This window comes from Rattus norvegicus, chromosome 13 (assembly GCF_021556685.1).
Source record: "Rattus norvegicus strain SHRSP/BbbUtx chromosome 13, alternate assembly SHRSP_T2T, whole genome shotgun sequence".
NCBI lineage: Eukaryota > Metazoa > Chordata > Mammalia > Rodentia > Muridae > Rattus > Rattus norvegicus.
In genome coordinates, this window is record NC_141546.1 from 92,827,339 (window position 1) to 92,845,837 (window position 18,499).

Below are 18,499 nucleotides of genomic sequence, written 5' to 3' on the forward strand. Positions count from 1 at the left end.
TTTGTCCTGGAAGTCACTTTGTAGACCAGGTTGGCTTTGAACTCAGAGATCTACTTGCCTCTGCCTTCTGAGTATTGGGATTAAAGGTGTGTGCCACTAGGCCTGCCTGGCTAAGAAGTGATGTTTTTATTCTCACAATTCTAAATTGTTTTTAAGTATACACAAGCTTTGGGACTATAAAGTTACTTCTACAATCCTTTCATAGCATCTGCAGAACAGTCAGCACATCTTTAAGTTTGAGAATGTACTTTCTAAATGCCCAGGAGATTGTAAGATAAACACCATAAAGCATACTGAATCAAGTACCCACAAGACGGGATCCGTGTTAGTCCTGGGTGCACGTTGCATCAGATGGTATTTAGTAGCAGGAAAGATCTCAAGTCTTAAAAAAACAAATCACAGTGCGATGTGTCAGATGTTTTCAGAAATGCTATTTGAATAACACATTTAATCCTTAAACCAAGCCCATGGGTGGAGAGTGTTGTCTGTATTGTGTAGACAACACAAAGGTTAAGTAATCTGCCCAAGACCATTAAGCTAGTAAGAGAGCCTGGACTTGAATGAGTGAGGCTTGCCCGTCCAGCTTGTGCTTTGCAGTGTTAAGCAGGTTTTCCTGCTATCCCAAATCAAATACCGTATGTATAGCTCTTTTCCTTGCCCAGTGTAGCTGAGTGACTATTGTGAGCAAGGCTTAGTCTAAGCAGTGCTGTGGACTGCTTTAGCTAAGGCCAGTAAGCTGGCCTTCTCAGACTCAGTCCCCACTCACTTGCAAGGCAGGCTGCATGGTTCGTGCTATAAATGGAGATGGTAGTTCTTTTTGTGAGGTGGTTGGGAGGTTAACTTAATATATGTGCAACACTTAGACAGCAGTCTTGGCTGGTGGGTAATTCTCTGTCTCTCTCTCTCCTTTCTTTCCCTCTCCTTTTGTTCCTTTCCCTATCCCTTCCTTCTTTTCCCATCCCTCCCTCCCCCCTCCCATTCTGGGAATGCTCAGGACCTTACACATGGTAGACAATTCTGTCACTAATCTATCTGAGACCATGGTTATCTTTGTTTGTTTAAGACAAAGCTAAGTCTAACCTTAAGCTCACTATCTTCTTCAGCCTGGGTGCTGGGACTGTAGTGACACTCATTGCAGCATCCTTCTGAAACTTACATGCAGGTTCACTTGGCAGTGGATTTAGTGTCTGACAGGTAACATCCAGAATTTGCCACTTCAGCCTTTCAGGAATTCTCTCCTAGGAAGTGTCATGTTGCACAATTATGAACCTTTGCACTCCGAAGACTGAGGTTAGCGGAGTGTGAGTTTGAAGTTAGACTCTTGGACATGTCAGAACTCTGTCTCAAAACACAACAATAAGACAAAATAAATTTAAAAACAAAAACCACAGAGTCCCTGTCTGCATAAGTTCTGTAACTGGAAGCTGAATCTGACATAGAAAGTCCTGGGAGAGTGAGAAGAAGCCTAGGCTCATGAGGTAGATGACCGCCCTCAAGCCTTGGTGCTGTGGATAGTGAGAGTAAGACTCCCCCCACCCCTGAAAATCTGGTTATTGTCAGGACACCCTGTCTGTTTCCTCAACACTGAGCATAATTGTGTCTTAAGCAGTCTTCGGCCTTTTCAGCATTCTCCCAAGGTTTGGGTCCTACCTTGTGAAACTAGTTTCCAAGATGTCTTTCAGATGTTACCTGAGTCCAACTAAAGTCCAGATTCTCTCCCCAACTTTTGATTTCATCAACACAAGCCCAGCCTGAAAGGAGGAGGACTCTAGGATGCTTGATGAGCTCCATCCATGGCGGGGAAAAGCCCCGCTGGACTGTCAAGTGTCTGCTCTCTCTTCAGTAATAGATAACTTTTAATCATCTCTCTATAGTTTTAATAAAGATAATAATTGTGCTCACTCAAGACTTTAGCTTCCAGCAAATACTTTTGCAATTGCAATCATTTTAGTTTAAGTGAATTAAACAACTTCATTCACGGTGTTTTATATTGTCCTGCTGTTTTGACTACACGGATGTAGTCTGTAGGCCCCAGAGGGCAGCAAGCCTACAGCCCTGCAGGGGCGTGGCAGCCTTTTGAACTCTGGGTCTCAAGTGTTGCCGTGCAGCTCCAGTGAAGAGAAGACTGGACACAGTTGGGCCTGTGGACTCCATGGCAGTATGGCTGACTAGAGCCTGTGGACTCCATGGCAGTATGGCTGGCTAGAGCCTGTGGACTCCATGGCAGTATGGCTGGCTAGCGGAGAGAGAAAAACCTCCTGTCTGTAAAATGATGCTCTCCCTTCTTGTCTCTCTAGGCGAGCCTTTTTCCCAAGAGGAAATGGAAGAAATGTTGTCTGCTGCAATTGATCCTGAATCAAACACCATTAATTACAGAGACTACATAACAATGATGGTGATAGATGAAAATTAAATGCTCCAAAGACTTCTTTTTTCTCCTTTTAAGACAACTGTAAACATTCAATTTCTAATTGAAAAGATACTTTGAAAAATTGTCCTAATTTTTACATTTTATCTTAAAATTTCTATATTTAGTGTCTCATGATATAATTGTTTCAAGGTATTTTGTTTACTAGAGATGATCAATTTAAAACATAAATTTTTTAGATGACCAGCTTTATGGACAGACAAGTTGATTATTTAAAAGGAATTATACAGTATTTTAATGTTAAGTGCATCCTTGCTCATTTTTCCCAACGAGGCCAATGATACATTGAAATTAATTAGACAGAAAATAGAGATTGATCCTAACCCCCCAAGATTTGCCATAGAAAGCTTTTGCAGGGCAGGATGGCCACAGACTAGATGTGAGTGGCAGTGTGGTGATGGCTCCTTTCAGAGCAGCAGTAAACACTTCAGCAGGCAGAATATGGAGGGAGAGCAACTGGAATAACTATTAATAATTGATTTCTTATGAATGCCAATTACAAATCTCATTTGAGAGTCTAATAACTTGGGGTAAAATTGAAAATTGCTCATCCAGCATGTTGCCATTTATGGAGTAGTTGAAGGAGGTGAGGTAATTGAATCCAGAGAGAGGAAGACTGAATGGAAACAGAGAATGGCAACTCCTTTTTTGTTCTTTACAATTCTCACCTATTCAGAATATCTGTCTTGGGAGTATTGTCCTGGGTACTGAGTGTATTCATCTGTTGTTACCGGAATGTAGTATCTGAAAGGCACTGACTCCCAAAGAAAGCAGTTCAATTAGCTCCCAGTTATAGATGGTCAAGGTCCAGGCAGCATTGTGCAGGCTGAGCGAGGGCCACCCTTGCATGCACCTCACCAAGGTGCAGCTAGACAGACAGAAGCACGTGGTGGTGCAAGCAAGAGCAGGGAGGCTGGGAGGGAGGGCCAGGCCTGCTCCTTTTACAATGGTCCTCTCATAAGAATTACTTTTCAGGCTAGGGAGATGGCTCAAGGGATAACGTATTTGCTGAGTGTCATTAGATAACGTGCTGGAAGCTGGAGATGAGAGATGGATAAGCTTCTAATTAATCAAGGTCACAGTTTACTGAGGGAGGCTTGCAAGTCAATCAGCAACCACACATTCAGGGGACTGAAGGTTACACAAAAGAAGCAAGAGTCAGCCTGGTGGGGGTGAGGATGGGGGTGAGGGTGCTTTCTGGTGGGCAGACTCAAAGAGGTAGTAACACATGTCTTAGAAACTTAGTAGTTCTTAAGTTTTGACAGTCATTCTTTGAGCAGTTTACTTCAGAGCATGTCAGCAGCAGGACAGCAGATCAAACCCCCAGAGGTGTCATGAAACACAAGAATCTGGGAAATGAAAGTATGGTTCCTAGATATTTGGAACCTGATGAGAGATGAGAGGTCGGAGTGGGAGACAGCAACCATATGCTCAGAGATAATGGGCTAATTGGGGTTAAGGTTTCTGTGTTTGAACGTGAACTTGATTCTGAAAAATCAGAGAAAGGAGTTGGAGTTGTAAATAGTCTGAGAAATCCTGTGAAGGTCAAGACCAGAGGCGGGAGACCAGCTGGTAGGCGGCTTGGTTGGCAGTAAGAGCTGGGCTAGGGGAAGTCAAGCACAAGTCCTCCTAAGTTTCTGCCTGGAGCACTTGGTAAGTGATGGTGGCAGCCATTCGGATAAGATGCCCAAGGCTTGGGCTGCTAAGCTCGACTGTGGTCCTCTCTGGCTTAAGAACTGGTGGGAGGGGGCTGGGGATTTAGCTCAGTGGTAGAGCGCTTACCTAGGAAGCGCAAGGCCCTGGGTTCGGTCCCCAGCTCCGAAAAAAAGAACCAAAAAAAAAAAAAAAAAAAAAAGAACTGGTGGGAGATAGAAAGATCAACTGGATAAATAAGGGGACATCTGTGAGAGACATGGGCTTTGAAGTTGTCAGCATGTGGTGTCCTGGAAAGAAAAGAAAAAAATGACCAGGACAGAGCTGGGAGTTCAGAAGAGGAGCTGGCAGAGCATGGGAAGGAGAAGCTGGAAGGATGAAAAGCCAAAGAGAAGTCATGGCAGGAGAGCCTCTCGAGGAGGCAGGAACCAAGTCAGAAGTGGTGGGGTTGTGACATCATTGATGATGAAGAAACAGCCCTCAGTTTCAGCACCAACACATTCACTGAGCACCTCTCAGGCCGGTTTGTGAAGTGGCAGGTAGTAGAGGTCAGTGGCTTCAGGAATAAACAGATGTGAGAAAGTGTGGAGGTCATGCTCCTGGGCAGAGAGAAGGTAGAGGGAGGGGCTTGGAAAACATAAACTGTGCAAGAATGCTGCTGCAGAGGACACTTAGAGGGGCAGAGATCCTGGGCTACAAAGGTCTTGACCTTGGTCATGGACATGAACTAATGTGCATAGTCCCTGCCTAGTGGCCTCTAGCTCTACTGTCTTCTGTTGTTGTTAAGATAGGGTCTTATTGTGCTTACAACTTGTGACCCCTCTGCTTCTGCCTCCCTAGGGCTAGGATTCGAGACCTGAGCTACACTCAGCTGTCCTGTCCCTATGAATGAGAAGGAAAATAGTAGGTTAGAAAGCTAGAGGGGGTGATAGAAATCTGAAGGGCTTTGTGAGAAATGAGAGTTGGGGAATAGTCTACACAAGAATTTTCAAGGAACTCTGGAGGATTTTGTCCAGTAACCCAGACCCAGAAGCAAAATATGTAGAGTGTTGTAGAGAGTCAAGGTGGTAAAATGGACAGAAAGGTCAAGATTGCTGAGTCAGCAGAAACGAGTGACCTTGATGGTCTGTAGGCTAAGCGGGGAGGGAAATTCAGCTAGGAGAAGGCTTGCATGGAGGATTGTAAGACTTCAGAGGGCAAACAGCTGGTGTGTATGGTGAGATGGCTTGTCATTCCCGGGAACCATGCACTCTGCTTGTAGTTTGGCTTCACTGTACTGTTATAGAATATTTCTCTGTATTGTTATTACTTAGTAATAGTATACAGCACATATACATTTCTCACTGTGTCCATCACTGTTCTAAGTGTTCTACTTAGTCTACTCATTTAAACCTCGATGACCCAGTTGAGTAGTTACCATCTTTGCAAGTGAGTGACGAAGGCGTTACTCACATTAATCTGCCTTTATAGGTTAATGTGATGATGAATTTTCACCACGACAAAAGCCATTTTTCATATTTCATGTCAGCTGGGACTCCGCTTTGTGTGTCTTATTTTTCTTCACTTCTTCCGTAAGTAAGATGACTCTAAGTCCCTATTGCTCTGGGTGGACCAGCTTGCACCTGCTATCAAAGTACAGCCACTGACATTTCTGTTTTACTCTTAGAATGCCTTCATTTGTATGATTTACATGTGGGTACCCCTTTCAAAAATGGAAGAAAATGACAATGGAATCCCTCCTGGGGACTGGCAGATAGCTCATTGGGCAAAGGTGCTTGATAAACAAGCATGAGGGTGTGGGTTCAGTCTCCAGCACCCACATAAAAACTGGGGTGCTTATTATCTTATCACTGGGGAAGCAGATATAGGAAGACCCTTGGAACATACTGGCTAACCAGCCTAATTGGTGAACCCCAGTCCCAGTAAGAGACATTGTCTCAAAAACTGAGTGACTCCTGAGGAACACCTGAGGGTGACCTCTGGACAACACATGCGAATGCACACCCTTACAATATGACCATGTACACCAGCACATATCAATCAGTTCTGGAAAGTTCTATGAAAGCAACAGTGGTTGTGATGGAAAGTACCCCTTCCTTCAACAGTTTCACAAGACAAACTTTTCTAGAACACCTAAGGGCTTCTTCAGGTAAAGTCCAAGTGGAAAATTGACATGCCATTCATATAACCATGGATACTGAGGTCCCCACCTGCAGATGAAATGAAAGGGCCAGGGACTCAAGGAGGGTGTGGTAATTCACAGTCAGGCTTTGTAATGGCGACACATGACAGACATGAGAAATACTTGTCAGAGTGGAAGTCTCCCTAGGGGTGAATCATGGTGCAGGCCAATGTACCATGCAATCATAGAACTTGCACCAGTGCCTAATGCATGAGGTGTGGACTTGTCTGGATACCCAAGACGGCTCTGACAGTCTTGGTAGTGAAGAGTTTCCTCATTGTCTTGCTGCAAGGAAAGGCTCATATGCAGAAAGTAGTGAAGAAGATGCCTTAACATTGGATCCCTGACCCCACCTAGAATTTTTAAGACTTTAGATCGGTGTTTCACTCTACACCTTGTCTCCAGAGCACCCACTTTTGGAGCTGTAATTTTTGTTTTCAGCATCATTTTTTTTTTTTTACCATGTAGAGTATATTTATTTGTGGAGCTCCCAGCATTCACTCCTTATCCTAATCAGTACCGTGGCTTTCTTTTCTTGGGAAGACTTGCCTCTCTTATTCTATGTGTACCCTTTTATTAACTTGAGTATTTCTTATATACATTTCGAGTGTTATTCCCTTTCCCGGTTTCCGGGCAAACATCCCCCTCCCCCCTCCCCTTCCTTATGGGTGTTCCCTTCCCAACCCTCCCCCCATTGCCGCCCTCCCCCCATAGACTAGTTCACTGGGGGTTCAGTCTTAGCAGGACCCAGGGCTTCCCCTTCCACTGGTGCTCTTACTAGGATATTCATTGCTACCTATGGGGTCAGAGTCCAGGGTCAGTCCATGTATAGTCTTTAGGTAGTGGCTTAGTCCCTGGAAGCTCTGGTTGCTTGGCATTGTTGTACTTTTGGGGTCTCGAGCCCCTTCAAGCTCTTCCAGTTCTTTCTCTGATTCCTTCAATAGGGGACCTATTCTCAGTTCAGTGGTTTGCTGCTGGCATTCGCCTCTATATTTGCTGTATTCTGGCTGTGTCTCTCAGGAGCGATCTACATCCGGCTCCTGTCGGTCTGCACTTCTTTGCTTCATCCATCTTGTCTAATTGGGTGGCTGTATATGTATGGGCCACATGTGGGGCAGGCTCTGAATGGGTGTTCCTTCAGTCTCTGTTTTAATCTTTGCCTCTCCCTTCCCTGCCAAGGGTATTCTTTTTCCTCATTTAAAGAAGGAGTGAAGCATTCACATTTTGATCATCCGTCTTGAGTTTCGTTTGTTCTAGGGATCTAGGGTAATTCAAGCATTTGGGCTAATAGCCACTTATCAATGAGTGCATACCATGTATGTCTTTCTGTGATTGGGTTAGCTCACTCAGGATGATATTTTCCAGTTCCAACCATTTGCCTACGAATTTCATAAACTCGTTGTTTTTGATAGCTGAGTAATATTCCATTGTGTAGATGTACCACATTTTCTGTATCCATTCCTCTGTTGAAGGGCATCTGGGTTCTTTCCATTTTCTGGCTATTATAAATAAGGTTGCGATGAACATAGTGGAGCACGTGTCTCTTTTATATGTTGAGGCATCTTTTGGGTATATGCCCAAGAGAGGTATAGCTGGATCCTCAGGCAGTTCAATGTCCAATTTTCTGAGGAACCTCCAGACTGATTTCCAGAATGGTTTTACCAGTCTGCAATCCCACCAACAATGGAGGAGTGTTCCTCTTTCTCCACATCCTCGCCAGCATCTGCTGTCACCTGAGTTTTTGATCTTAGCCAATCGCACTGGTGTGAGGTGAAATCTCAGGGTTGTTTTGATTTGCATTTCCCTTATGACTAAAGATGTTGAACATTTCTTTAGGTGTTTCTCAGCCATTCGGCATTCCTCAGCTGTGAATTCTTTGTTTAGCTCTGAACCCCATTTTTAATAGGGTTATTTGTTTCCCTGCGGTCTAACTTCTTGAGTTCTTTGTATATTTTGGATATAAGGCCTCTATCTGTTGTAGGATTGGTAAAGATCTTTTCCCAATCTGTTGGTTGCCGTTTTGTCCTAACCACAGTGTCCTTTGCCTTACAGAAGCTTTGCAGTTTTATGAGATCCCATTTGTCGATTCTTGATCTTAGAGCATAAGCCATTGGTGTTTTGTTCAGGAAATTTTTTCCAGTGCCCATGTGTTCCAGATGCTTCCCTAGTTTTTCTTCTATTAGTTTGAGTGTGTCTGGCTTGATGTGGAGGTCCTTGATCCACTTGGACTTAAGCTTTGTACAGGGTGATAGGCATGGATCGATCTGCATTCTTCTACATGTTGCCCTCCAGTTGAACCAGCACCATTTTCAGCATCATTTTTTAAAGGTCACCAAAGAATGCAATACAAGACACCAAAGGAAGTGTGCTTCAGTCCTCAGTTGCAGAATAAACAAATACCCATGCTTGCCAGGGGAGTGCTCTTGTCACTGTGCCAGGGGTTGGATGCAGGGACTGATCCGCGTCACATAGGCTTGTGAGTTACACCTGCACTCACCACTTTCCTGTATACTTTGGATGGGCATTTTACCTCTTAACTTACCCCCTTGCCCAACCTATAAATAGAACCACAATGCTATTTTTCTGAAGAGAAGAGCACTGCGCTCTGCGCAGAAAGTTTGTTTTCCCTAGGCCATCCCAGACCTCTGGCTTCTTCAGGGTACACTATCCCTGTGGTCTGCTTATGGAGGCCTGGCTATGTCCTCACACTTCTAGGCTAGGGAAGCTGCGTGACTCAGAGTCTGTGTGTCTGGGGTCACACTCGGATCCCACTTTGCCTGTGATTCATTTGGGACCAGGCACCTGACTTGCTCTGCATGGCACCCTAGAGATGAGAGAGCCCAGGCTGAGACTTCTTTGCAGGTATCAATAATCATGTGCCTGGTGCTTGAGAGAACCAAAAGGACTGTCTGAGATGGCGGCTAATGGGGAGCGTGACTGGTTGTCAAGGACAGGTCTGTTCGTAAGGACCAGAATGTTTGGATTATTCTCTCCTTTCAGTGTTCCTCATTTTCTTCCTTTTTCTAATTTCTCCATACAAGAAAGCACCTTTTATAGAGACGTTTCCTTGGAGACCATCACCATTATGCTACAGTGTAAATAAACAGCCTCTTGGTCATGTACACTCAGACCCATTCCAGACTCAGGTAGTCTCTGGTATTTCTAAAAGTATTGCTGTCAAGTCTCTTGCTTCAGAAGCTCCTGGGGTTTGGGTGTTTGTTAGAAAGTAACTATGTAGGCAAGGATGCTCAGGTAGATCCTCTGAACAATTTTTGGATGTGTAGCCCCCAAAACTTCATTTGTAATGGACACCGAGAGAGAGGCTCAGGCACACTTAATGCAAGAACCTCTACCCTGGGAAGTATGACACGCAGATGGGATTTGGAATTGGCCTTTGCCCTTACAGAGTGTGTAACTGGCAGACACTGACGTTGTCGAACTTCTGCATCTTCACATGGGAAGGGGAAAGAATTACTATGTGGGGCTGGTGTGATGATGGATATCATAAAGCGGGAATTCTTTAAAAGCTATAATGGATGGAAAGTTATTTATAGAAAACCAGCCAGGCAGGCAGAGAGGGGGTGGAGTGGAGATGGAGACCTGCTGCCTGGGTACAAACAGCCAGAGTGTGGGAAAGTAGGGAGCAGAAGGAAAATTCATCTGTCGGATGAGGGTGGTGCTGATGGAGAGATACCAAGAGGTTTGCTGTCATTGCACTATGAAGGATCAGCTGTTCTGTTTGTGCTAAGGACTTGAAAGTAGGAGGGTTTAGGAGGCTCGCCTACCCCCCCAGTCTCTCCCTCCTTCCCTCCATTTCTGCATTGCTATCAATCATAGTACATTTATAGCAGTATGAGTCATTCACATGATCTAATGAGAAAAGACATTCATTTGGGGCTGGGGCTGGGGCTGGGGCGCAGCTCACTTGCTGGAGGGCTTACTTAGCTAGCATGCTAAGTTCTGGATTCCATCCCTAGCCCCGTGTAAACTAGGCATGGTGAAATATACTTCCAATCCCAGTTCTTGGGGTTGCAGGGAGCTAGAAGATCAGAAGTTTATGGATATCTTTGGCTATGTAGTGAGTTCTAGGCCAACCTGGGATATAAGAGACCTTCTAACTCAAGAGAATAAAAGGACACAAAATCAGGATACGTGACTGTCTGGTCCAAATGTCAGATCTATTGGGTTTTCAACTAATCGGTAAGAAATTGTGAAAAAAAATTATTGCTATTTGTGAAATTTAAGTATGGGTTAAGCATCATGACACTACCATGTAGCTTTAAAGCATGCCAAAGTTTGTTTTTTATGTTTAGGATTTAAATGTCTTGCTAGCTGCCCTAGCTGCATTCCAGCCCTGGTTGCCCACTCAGAGTCTGACGCTCATACAGGCAAAGTTGGTAATGATTATGAAATCGGTTTCTGAGAGTCTTCTTGATCCAAGACTTTTACATTTCTTTTATTGCTTATTAAATCTGATTATACTATTATTATCAATCTTGTGTCACAGCTGGCAAAGAGCTCACAGGTGTAGATTTATTAGCTTTGACCTGTATCCCTGGGCTGACTCCCAGCACACCCCACCACTTCCTTGAAGCTTACTTGTGCTTACAGTATCAGTTTTTCTTCCATTCAAGGTTACTTTGTGAGAGTCTTAAGCCAATTACAAACTTATGCAGGTTCTTTTCATCAAAACTAGACAAGCACTGTAAATGCCCCGCTTATCGAGACACCACAGATTTAGTAGGTACGTGTCAGTAAGCAAGATAAGGGATGGACAAGGGTGTGGCCCCCGTGGAGCTCCCATAGAACATCTGCCTGCCTTCCTTGAATGTGCATCTCTGACACATAGACCAGAAACTGTCAGCGAGACCTGATTCTGACATACACAGTATATAAACGGAACCAGAGTCTGGTGTTCTCTCTTGTGTTCCCCCACAGGTTGTCACATGTCACTTTTAGACTCTCTTGGGGAATGGCTCTTTGGGAGAAACAGTGTGAAGTTTAAAATGCTCTATAGATGGCTACAGTATTAACAGTTGGCTCTATAACTTCCTCAGAGTATCACTGTGGACCTGACAGGGCTCTTGACAGACATGCAGAAAGCAAGATGGACCTGAGGGAAGACACAGGAGCAGAGAAAGGGCTGTGCACATGCAGTGGACTAGGTGGGGCAGGCTCGGGGCAGACTGGAGCCACAGGGCTGTGAGGAGCAGAGCAACAGGGAACAAGAGTGTCACAGCCACCATCTCTGTGGAGCTGCTTGTCCTGTGCAGGCTGAGGCCAGCTTTGCTTCTCAGCATCTGTCACAGATGGTGGACCTCACCTGAGGATATCATCACCAACCACATTCAACTGTAGGAGGAAATGTTCTGGTGAGAAGTCAGAGTCCTTGTGGCCAGAGAAATAATAAACACAACTGTTTATTGCAGACCCAAACCACAATGGTATCATGTAATCCATTACGATTAATACAATGCAAACGGTCTTTTCATGTTCATGTATACTCACCTAAAAGGTTTTGAGACAGTGTCCTGTGTAGCCCAGGCTAGCCTGGAATTCATGATTCTCCTGCCTCAGCCTTCTGAGAGCTCAGATTATAGGTATGCACCCTATACCTGTCTCCAACTCCAGCCCCTTTAAAGTGGAACTCTGTCATTATGGAGCGTTTTAAAGACTCATGGCATTGACTAAAGCATCCGGTTGGATTGCCCCAGGACACATCAAACTTCAACCACACTGTTTCCTCAGACAAGGACTTCTCTGATCACTGGGAAACAGGATCTCACAAGGCATGTTTTCAGCAGAATCTGAATTCACAGGAGACATCTTCTTTTGGAACAGTTACTACCAGGAGGCAGTTAGTGCAAAGAAGCCCCCGTGGTACAGACATGTTGCAAAAACTCCTGTAAGGGAATAGGAAATGCAGAATGTATATGTGAACGTGAAGCCAAGAGGGGTCCTGACAGGCTGAGCAGAGCGAGGGGCCAGCTGCCCAGCTGCTCAATCAACAGCTCACGGGTTGGAAAGTTTCCTCACAGAACCCATTTGCTCACTCCCGGAACATTCACTGAATTCCCACAGCATGGCAGATGCTAGTTTAGGCTCCAGGAACAGACACGCCTTGTCCTTGAGAGACTGCAGACTCAGGGAGAGGCAGTAGGGCACACACACCACAGTAGTTAGCTGTTCAGCATCATTAACAACATTAACAAAGGCTTTGGAGTTAGAGCAGCCAGCAGCCAACTTTGCCTGTGGCACATAGGGCTTCCTGAGGGAAGTAACATGTGAGCCACACGTGTTCCCTGTGTTCATGTTGGCAATACTGCCAGTTCCGGATGGGAAGGAAATATCCATAATGAGACGGCTTGAGGCTAAGGTTTAAAGAGCTTTATGGTATGGCTTAGGTTAGAGAACAGATCTGCCATTGAATCCCAGCTATTCCAGATACAGGCTGTATGACCTGGTAAAAGTCCCATCATGCACTGGTATCTGGTCCCAGCAACAAAGTGTCAGAATCACGTCTTCCTTGGAAGGTCACTCTGAGCATTAGGTGTCTTCATGTGGGACTCAGTAAGAGATATCAGCCATCACAGCTTGCTCAGTACAAATCTGCTAAACAAAGGGATGGAAACATTTTCTATATTTGGTAGTTATTTTTCAATTATATGATGCCATGTACAGGCATAGTATTTCTTAGAAAGAAGGTTGTTTCCCTAAATTTCATGAACTTTGAACTTTAAGAAAAAGGCATTTGTGTCATTTCTCACTTCATTCATTCAATACTTATTTAAAAAACTGTTGTGGTACACAAAGTCCCTACCCTTATGGACTTAAATTCAGCTCAGGAGTCAGATTACATGTAAATCAATATATGTCACAGGAGGGCAAACAATATGGAAAAAAAAAGATGAGTGGTTAGAGAGTGAAAAGGTTCTAGTTAGAGTGAGACCAGAGATCCTAGCATTTCCTGTGAAGATGACATTAAGAGCCCGAAGGAACCTCACAAAGGTCACCCTGGCTGTGGTACCCAAGGGTGGGGGGGGAAGAGAGAGAGAGAGAGAGAGAGAGAGAGAGAGAGAGAGAGAGAGAGAGAGAGAGAGAGACAGAGACAGAGAGACAGAGAGAGACAGAGAGAGACAGAGAGAGACAGAGAGAGACAGAGAGAGAGAGAGACAAGCAGAGCCCAGAGTACAAAAGGGTCAAGTAGCCAGGGAAAGAACGTTGTATGTGCTTTATGCAAAGAGATGGCTCTGGATAGTACTGAGTCAGCACAAGCAAGATGGTATCTCAGATATTGGAGAAGTGGTAGGATTTGGAATCCACTTGGAAGGTAGAATGAAAAGGATTTCCTGATATGTTGGACCTTAATGGGGAAAGGGTAGATGAAGGATGACTGCAACATTTGGCAAGCAGCTAAGGTTTTGGGGGAAATGAAGAGTATGGTTTGGGTGAGTTAATGTGGAGAGGCTAACTGATCACACAGGCTGGTGAAGGGTCACCCTACAGCAAGGATGGTCTAAGAACTTGGAGGCAGCTCCAGGTTATACACAGAGAAGAAGAGCTCAGTACAAGAGATACACAGTGAGCACACTGACCTGGGCCCCACTGTGTCACTCCCCCAGGCCCCATTGGACCACACCCCCAGGCCCACCCAGTCCTCCATCACCCACTCTTTCTTTTCAGCAATCCTAATGTCCTCAGACAAAGTGAGCTCACCTGGGTGAGGAAGCGCTGCAGGTACGGTTGAGACAGATGTGGAAGCCAGTCTGCGTTAAGGAAGGCTCCGCACTTCCTACCTCTTGTCTTACAGCCAACCTCAGCTTCTGGCCTTCTTACGGGCCTTGGGTTAGAGCGACAGTCCCTCTGAGATGAGAGCACAGGTCTTCCACGGTCTTCCTGCCTCAGGCCCTGGGACCCACCTGCTTTCCTCAGACACGCAGCTCCTGTCAGGAGGAACAAGACTGTTGAAAACTGCTCATTCTTCCGTGTTTGCCCAAGATGCCTTGGTTCTTTAAGATTCAAAACACAGTTTACCTTCAAGAATGGTCAGCGAGGAGAGGCAAAGGAGAGGAGAATTACTCCTCCCCCCCAGGAGAAGTTAGAACAGAACACTAAAAGTAACTAAATTATCCTGTCAGAGAAGATCTCCCCTTTAAAGCTAAAGTGTGTAGGATTTTCCAAAATGTTTTATTATGCAGTGCAGTGGGCCCTCACATATTTTCACCTTTCCAATGACCTAAGGTCAACCCTGTCTCCATTTCAATAATGTCACCCCTTCATTATTTTAAAATAAATATGACATTATTTGATTCTGCCCATAATTTTTCAGTAGGTATATTAAAAAACCCAGCACATTTAAAATATAGTAATTCTTTAAAAATAACCACTGTACTCAATTCCTTTTTCTCATTAATAACATACTTGACAAGAAGTAACTTGAAGGAGGTAAGATTCATTGTGGCCATTGTTTAAGATGAAATTGCATCATGGCTGCAAAGGCACAAGAATGTGACATAGCCCATGTGCATCTCAGCACATCAGGAAGCAGACAGAGTGAGGTAGAAATGGGGTGATCCCAAACCCATAAGGCCCAGTGTCCAGCAACCTATTTCCTTCTGCAAGGTACCTTTCCTGAAGGTACCTCCCAAACAAATCCACCAGCAGGGAGCCAAGTGTGCTCATATTTGAGCCTACAGAGAACGTTTCACAGTTAAGCTATGGTGGCCACAATACTCTGTTCACTCTCCAGCTGGTGTTGAAGTGATCATTTCCCCTATGAACGTAGAGAACACACATGCACACACACACACACACACACACACACACACACACACACACACACAAAGAGACACTATTATGTTTGATGTTTTTAAAGCCTCCTTTAATGTTTGGTGTTTTTTAAGCCTCCTTTAATGCATAGTCTCATTTTCAACTCCCGTTTCTCCTTTGGAGTTTTTTGAAGATTCCAAGACATGTCCATGTTCTCAACCTGGTTGTTGCTGGTAGCATCTGCATGGCGTATGCAGATGAACATATTATATTCCACTGTTCTGCCTAACAGCAAGTTGGCAGTTGCCTAAGGGCTTGATCTAACGTGAGGTTGACTTTCTGTGGGTGCAGGATTATCTTATAATCTTGTTCTAAGTAGTGACATCAATGACTCAATCCCAGGGGCAGGCGGGTTTATAATTTTGTTTTAAATCCCCGTTTGTTGGGCAAGTAACAAAAACACAAACACAAAATGAAGGAAGTAAACCCAATAGGGTCTTAAAAACAAAACCAGTGGGGCGGTGTGGCTTTTTCTGGGGAGACCTGAGCAAATTCAGATAGGATGCTGATGACAGATCAAAGTGTTGTTTCTGCCCATATCTCACTTGGTGAGTTTATCAGGGTTACTTAGAGGAGTACGGACTGCTCAAAGGCAGTGGCTTCACTGAACAGCCTACCATGCAAGTCTGGGTGAGGACTCTTGACAGCCTCATCCTGGAGCTCCCTGCGGGAATCACAGGCAGTTTCTGCTGGGCAGGCAGGAGAGAGACCACCCCAGCAATTTTTACAGTTTGTATGAGGAGGGAACTTTATGGATCCTAGGAGTTTTTGGGTTTTTGTTTGTTTGTTTGTTTTTGTTGTTGTTTGTTTGTTTCCAGTTGTGAGGTTTTTTTACTTCCTGGTCTTAGGAGCCTCTCTTTTTCTTCCAGGAGGGAATGTTGCAGTTCCAGCTAACCAGGAAGCAGGGAAGGTAAAGCTTACATGACTCATGATTGACCAACCAGATTAGTCTCCACATAAGGGAAGCAGTAGGCCAGTAGGCAGAGGGCAAGGCTTGTTGACTTCAAGTCATCTGTGCCAGAGAGAGGAGCGTAAGTGCTCTGCAGTTAGGAGGGCAGGTAGAGTGAGGAGTCTGGATCTGGGGGGCTTCCTTAGAATCGCTTGGTATCAGAATGGACCGTTTGAGGAGATGAGGGGGTGCGAAGAGTGGATACTAAGAAGCTTGTTAAAAAGTATGTTAGCTTTCATCACGGTGATAAAAATTGGAGATAAATCAGCCTAAAAACAAGCAAACCTGAGGGTCTAGACCATGACTGACTGGTGTCATTGCTCTGCAACCTTTGGCACTTTAGCACGTCACAGCAGGAACATGTTGCAAAGCATGACTGAAAGCAGAAGCAGAGGCTGGGTCAGTCCCACAATCCTATTCAAAGACAAGACTCCAGGGCCCTAAAGACTTCACACTGGCTTCTGCTTCTTCATGGCTCTGTCACCTTCAGCAGTGCCGAGCTAGGAGTCGAGCTGTCCCAGCTCCTAGGGGATGCTAATGCTTTAGATTAAAACAAGATAATTGTAGAAGAAGGCAAATTCTTGCTCTGGGTGGTAGAAGAATGGGCCTGTGGAGGGAGGGTGGACTCAGAGCAGAATAAAAAGAAGCAGAAGAATCTAGACTGAACACACAACTGGACAGTTCCCAGCTGGCTCAAAGTTTCTTTTCTGGACAATGGATGCTTCCCTGACAGTAAGGTGGGTTTGAAGGTGGAAGGCCTATGGGTAGAGTACAAACACGCTTCTGTTACTATGGAAATACCTCTGCAGGGCAGTGACCACTAGTTTAGGTGATGAAAACAAGACTTTTTGCTAAGCTTCAATCCAAAAAGAATAAGTATGAAGACATGGACACCTCCATCAGCCTGTCGATCTATGGCCAAGTGCCCTTGATCCAGCCTCTCTTCACCTCCAGCCTCTCTTCACCTCCAGTCTCTCTTCACCTCCAGCCTCTCTTCACCTCCAGCCTCTCTTCACCTCCAGTCTCTCTTCACCTCCAGTCTCTCTTCACCTCCAGTCTCTCTTCACCTCCAGTCTCTCTTCACCTCCAGCCTCTCTTCACCTCCAGCCTCTCATTGCAGATTATTTTGAAAACAAATTCTAGACATTACTTCATTTTCGTCTGAGAGATGCCTTGGCCAGCCCCTTCCTTTTCTCTAGCTGACTAGAAGCCGTCAGACCTAGGAGAATTCTTCAGTGGTCCCTGAGAGACACTGTTCCAGTGCCCACCACTTCCTTCCAAGTATGCTGTTTCTGTCACTTTATTCCAATCAGGATCCAAACAAGGCCAGCCATTGCACTGTGTGCCTTCACTCCAGCACACTTCCCTTGCCTTTGCTGTACTGTTTCTCTCCTACTCTGAAGTGGAAGCTTAAGGGTCCTTTGGAAAGTCGGTTGGATGGTTGCTGGTGCAAACACATGAAAGAACATTTCATTAAAGTAGACACAGGTGTGAAAGGCTATGGCAGACTCCTGAAGGAACGTTTCACTGAAGCAGACACAGGAGAGAGGATGTTCTGCTAGAGCAAGCACATGAAAGGACATGTAATGAAGGACGTGATGTTTGGAGGTCATTAATAGGACTTGATGGAGTGACGGAGGTAGAGCTTCACTTGCTGGTACAGCTGTACAATGCTTGTGGGTCTCGAGTCTTTGCTGATCTTCGCTTCCCTGGGACACGGACGGACTAGGACTTCTCCTGGTGTTCCTTTTGGTCCCTCCTGCTGACTCCAGCAGAGGCTGCTGGGTCGAGTCGATCTAGGCTGAGTGACTGCTGTTGCTAACCCGACTCTACCGAGCTGGACTGCTGGTGTATCAGTGGGGTGTTACAGCAACTTTTATATCTTGGGATTTGATCAACTTAGTGTCAGTTTTATTTTTGTTCTCATTTTTTTTTAAAATAAATCAACTTCATGAATGAGTTTCAGTTATTTTCCTTCAGGAGGCTCAGTGTGTCTGGACCATCTCTTTGTCACTACTCAGCCCCAGGTGGCCAGCTTGATCTAGCCAATGCAGCGTCTCCATCAACTTGTCACCTTAGGCTGCCTTAACAGAGCTGGCCAAACCTTTGACATCAAGACATAGTGCTGTGATCTACAAATGTAGTCATAGTTCCTGAGCTACAGGTCGTGCAGGCCATTTTATGAGGAGCTTCAGTGACAGTTAGGACTTAAGTTGATCAAATCCCAAGATATAGGAGTTGGTCTACAGAAACACAGGGAATAGCCGGGCATCTTAATACCGAAAATGCAGAGGATTCTTCTACATCAAAGACTAGTATAACTTTAATTTTTTCAAACCTTATTTTTAATAATGATTCTTAAACATTTTAACTTCCCTTGTATCCCAGCACCCACCAGAGGTAGTAGAAGAGAAAGGATACAGAGGAAGTGGACCTGTTTAGAAAGGTTCTTTAGAGC

General features: G+C 44.9%; 1 protein-coding gene across 36 annotated transcripts in view; it reads left to right on the forward strand.

The window, feature by feature from the left end:
- Positions 1-17,997, forward strand: part of Drc8 (dynein regulatory complex subunit 8) — a 99,554-nt gene extending 81,557 nt beyond the window's left edge. For 25 of the 36 annotated variants that reach the window (XM_087580333.1, XM_087580337.1, XM_087580344.1 and 22 more), the window contains one exon: positions 2,298-2,672. Coding sequence is in view for 26 of the 36 variants with exons in the window: in XM_087580344.1 (XP_087436470.1) it covers positions 2,298-2,413 (116 nt within the window). In the remaining 10 variants the exon portion in view is untranslated. Of the gene's footprint in view, positions 1-2,297; positions 2,673-15,961 lie in introns of those variants that run through there. The other 11 variants (NM_001443882.1, NM_001443880.1, NM_001443881.1 and 8 more) reach the window with 5 other exon arrangements.
- Positions 17,998-18,499: the final 502 nt, after the last annotated feature.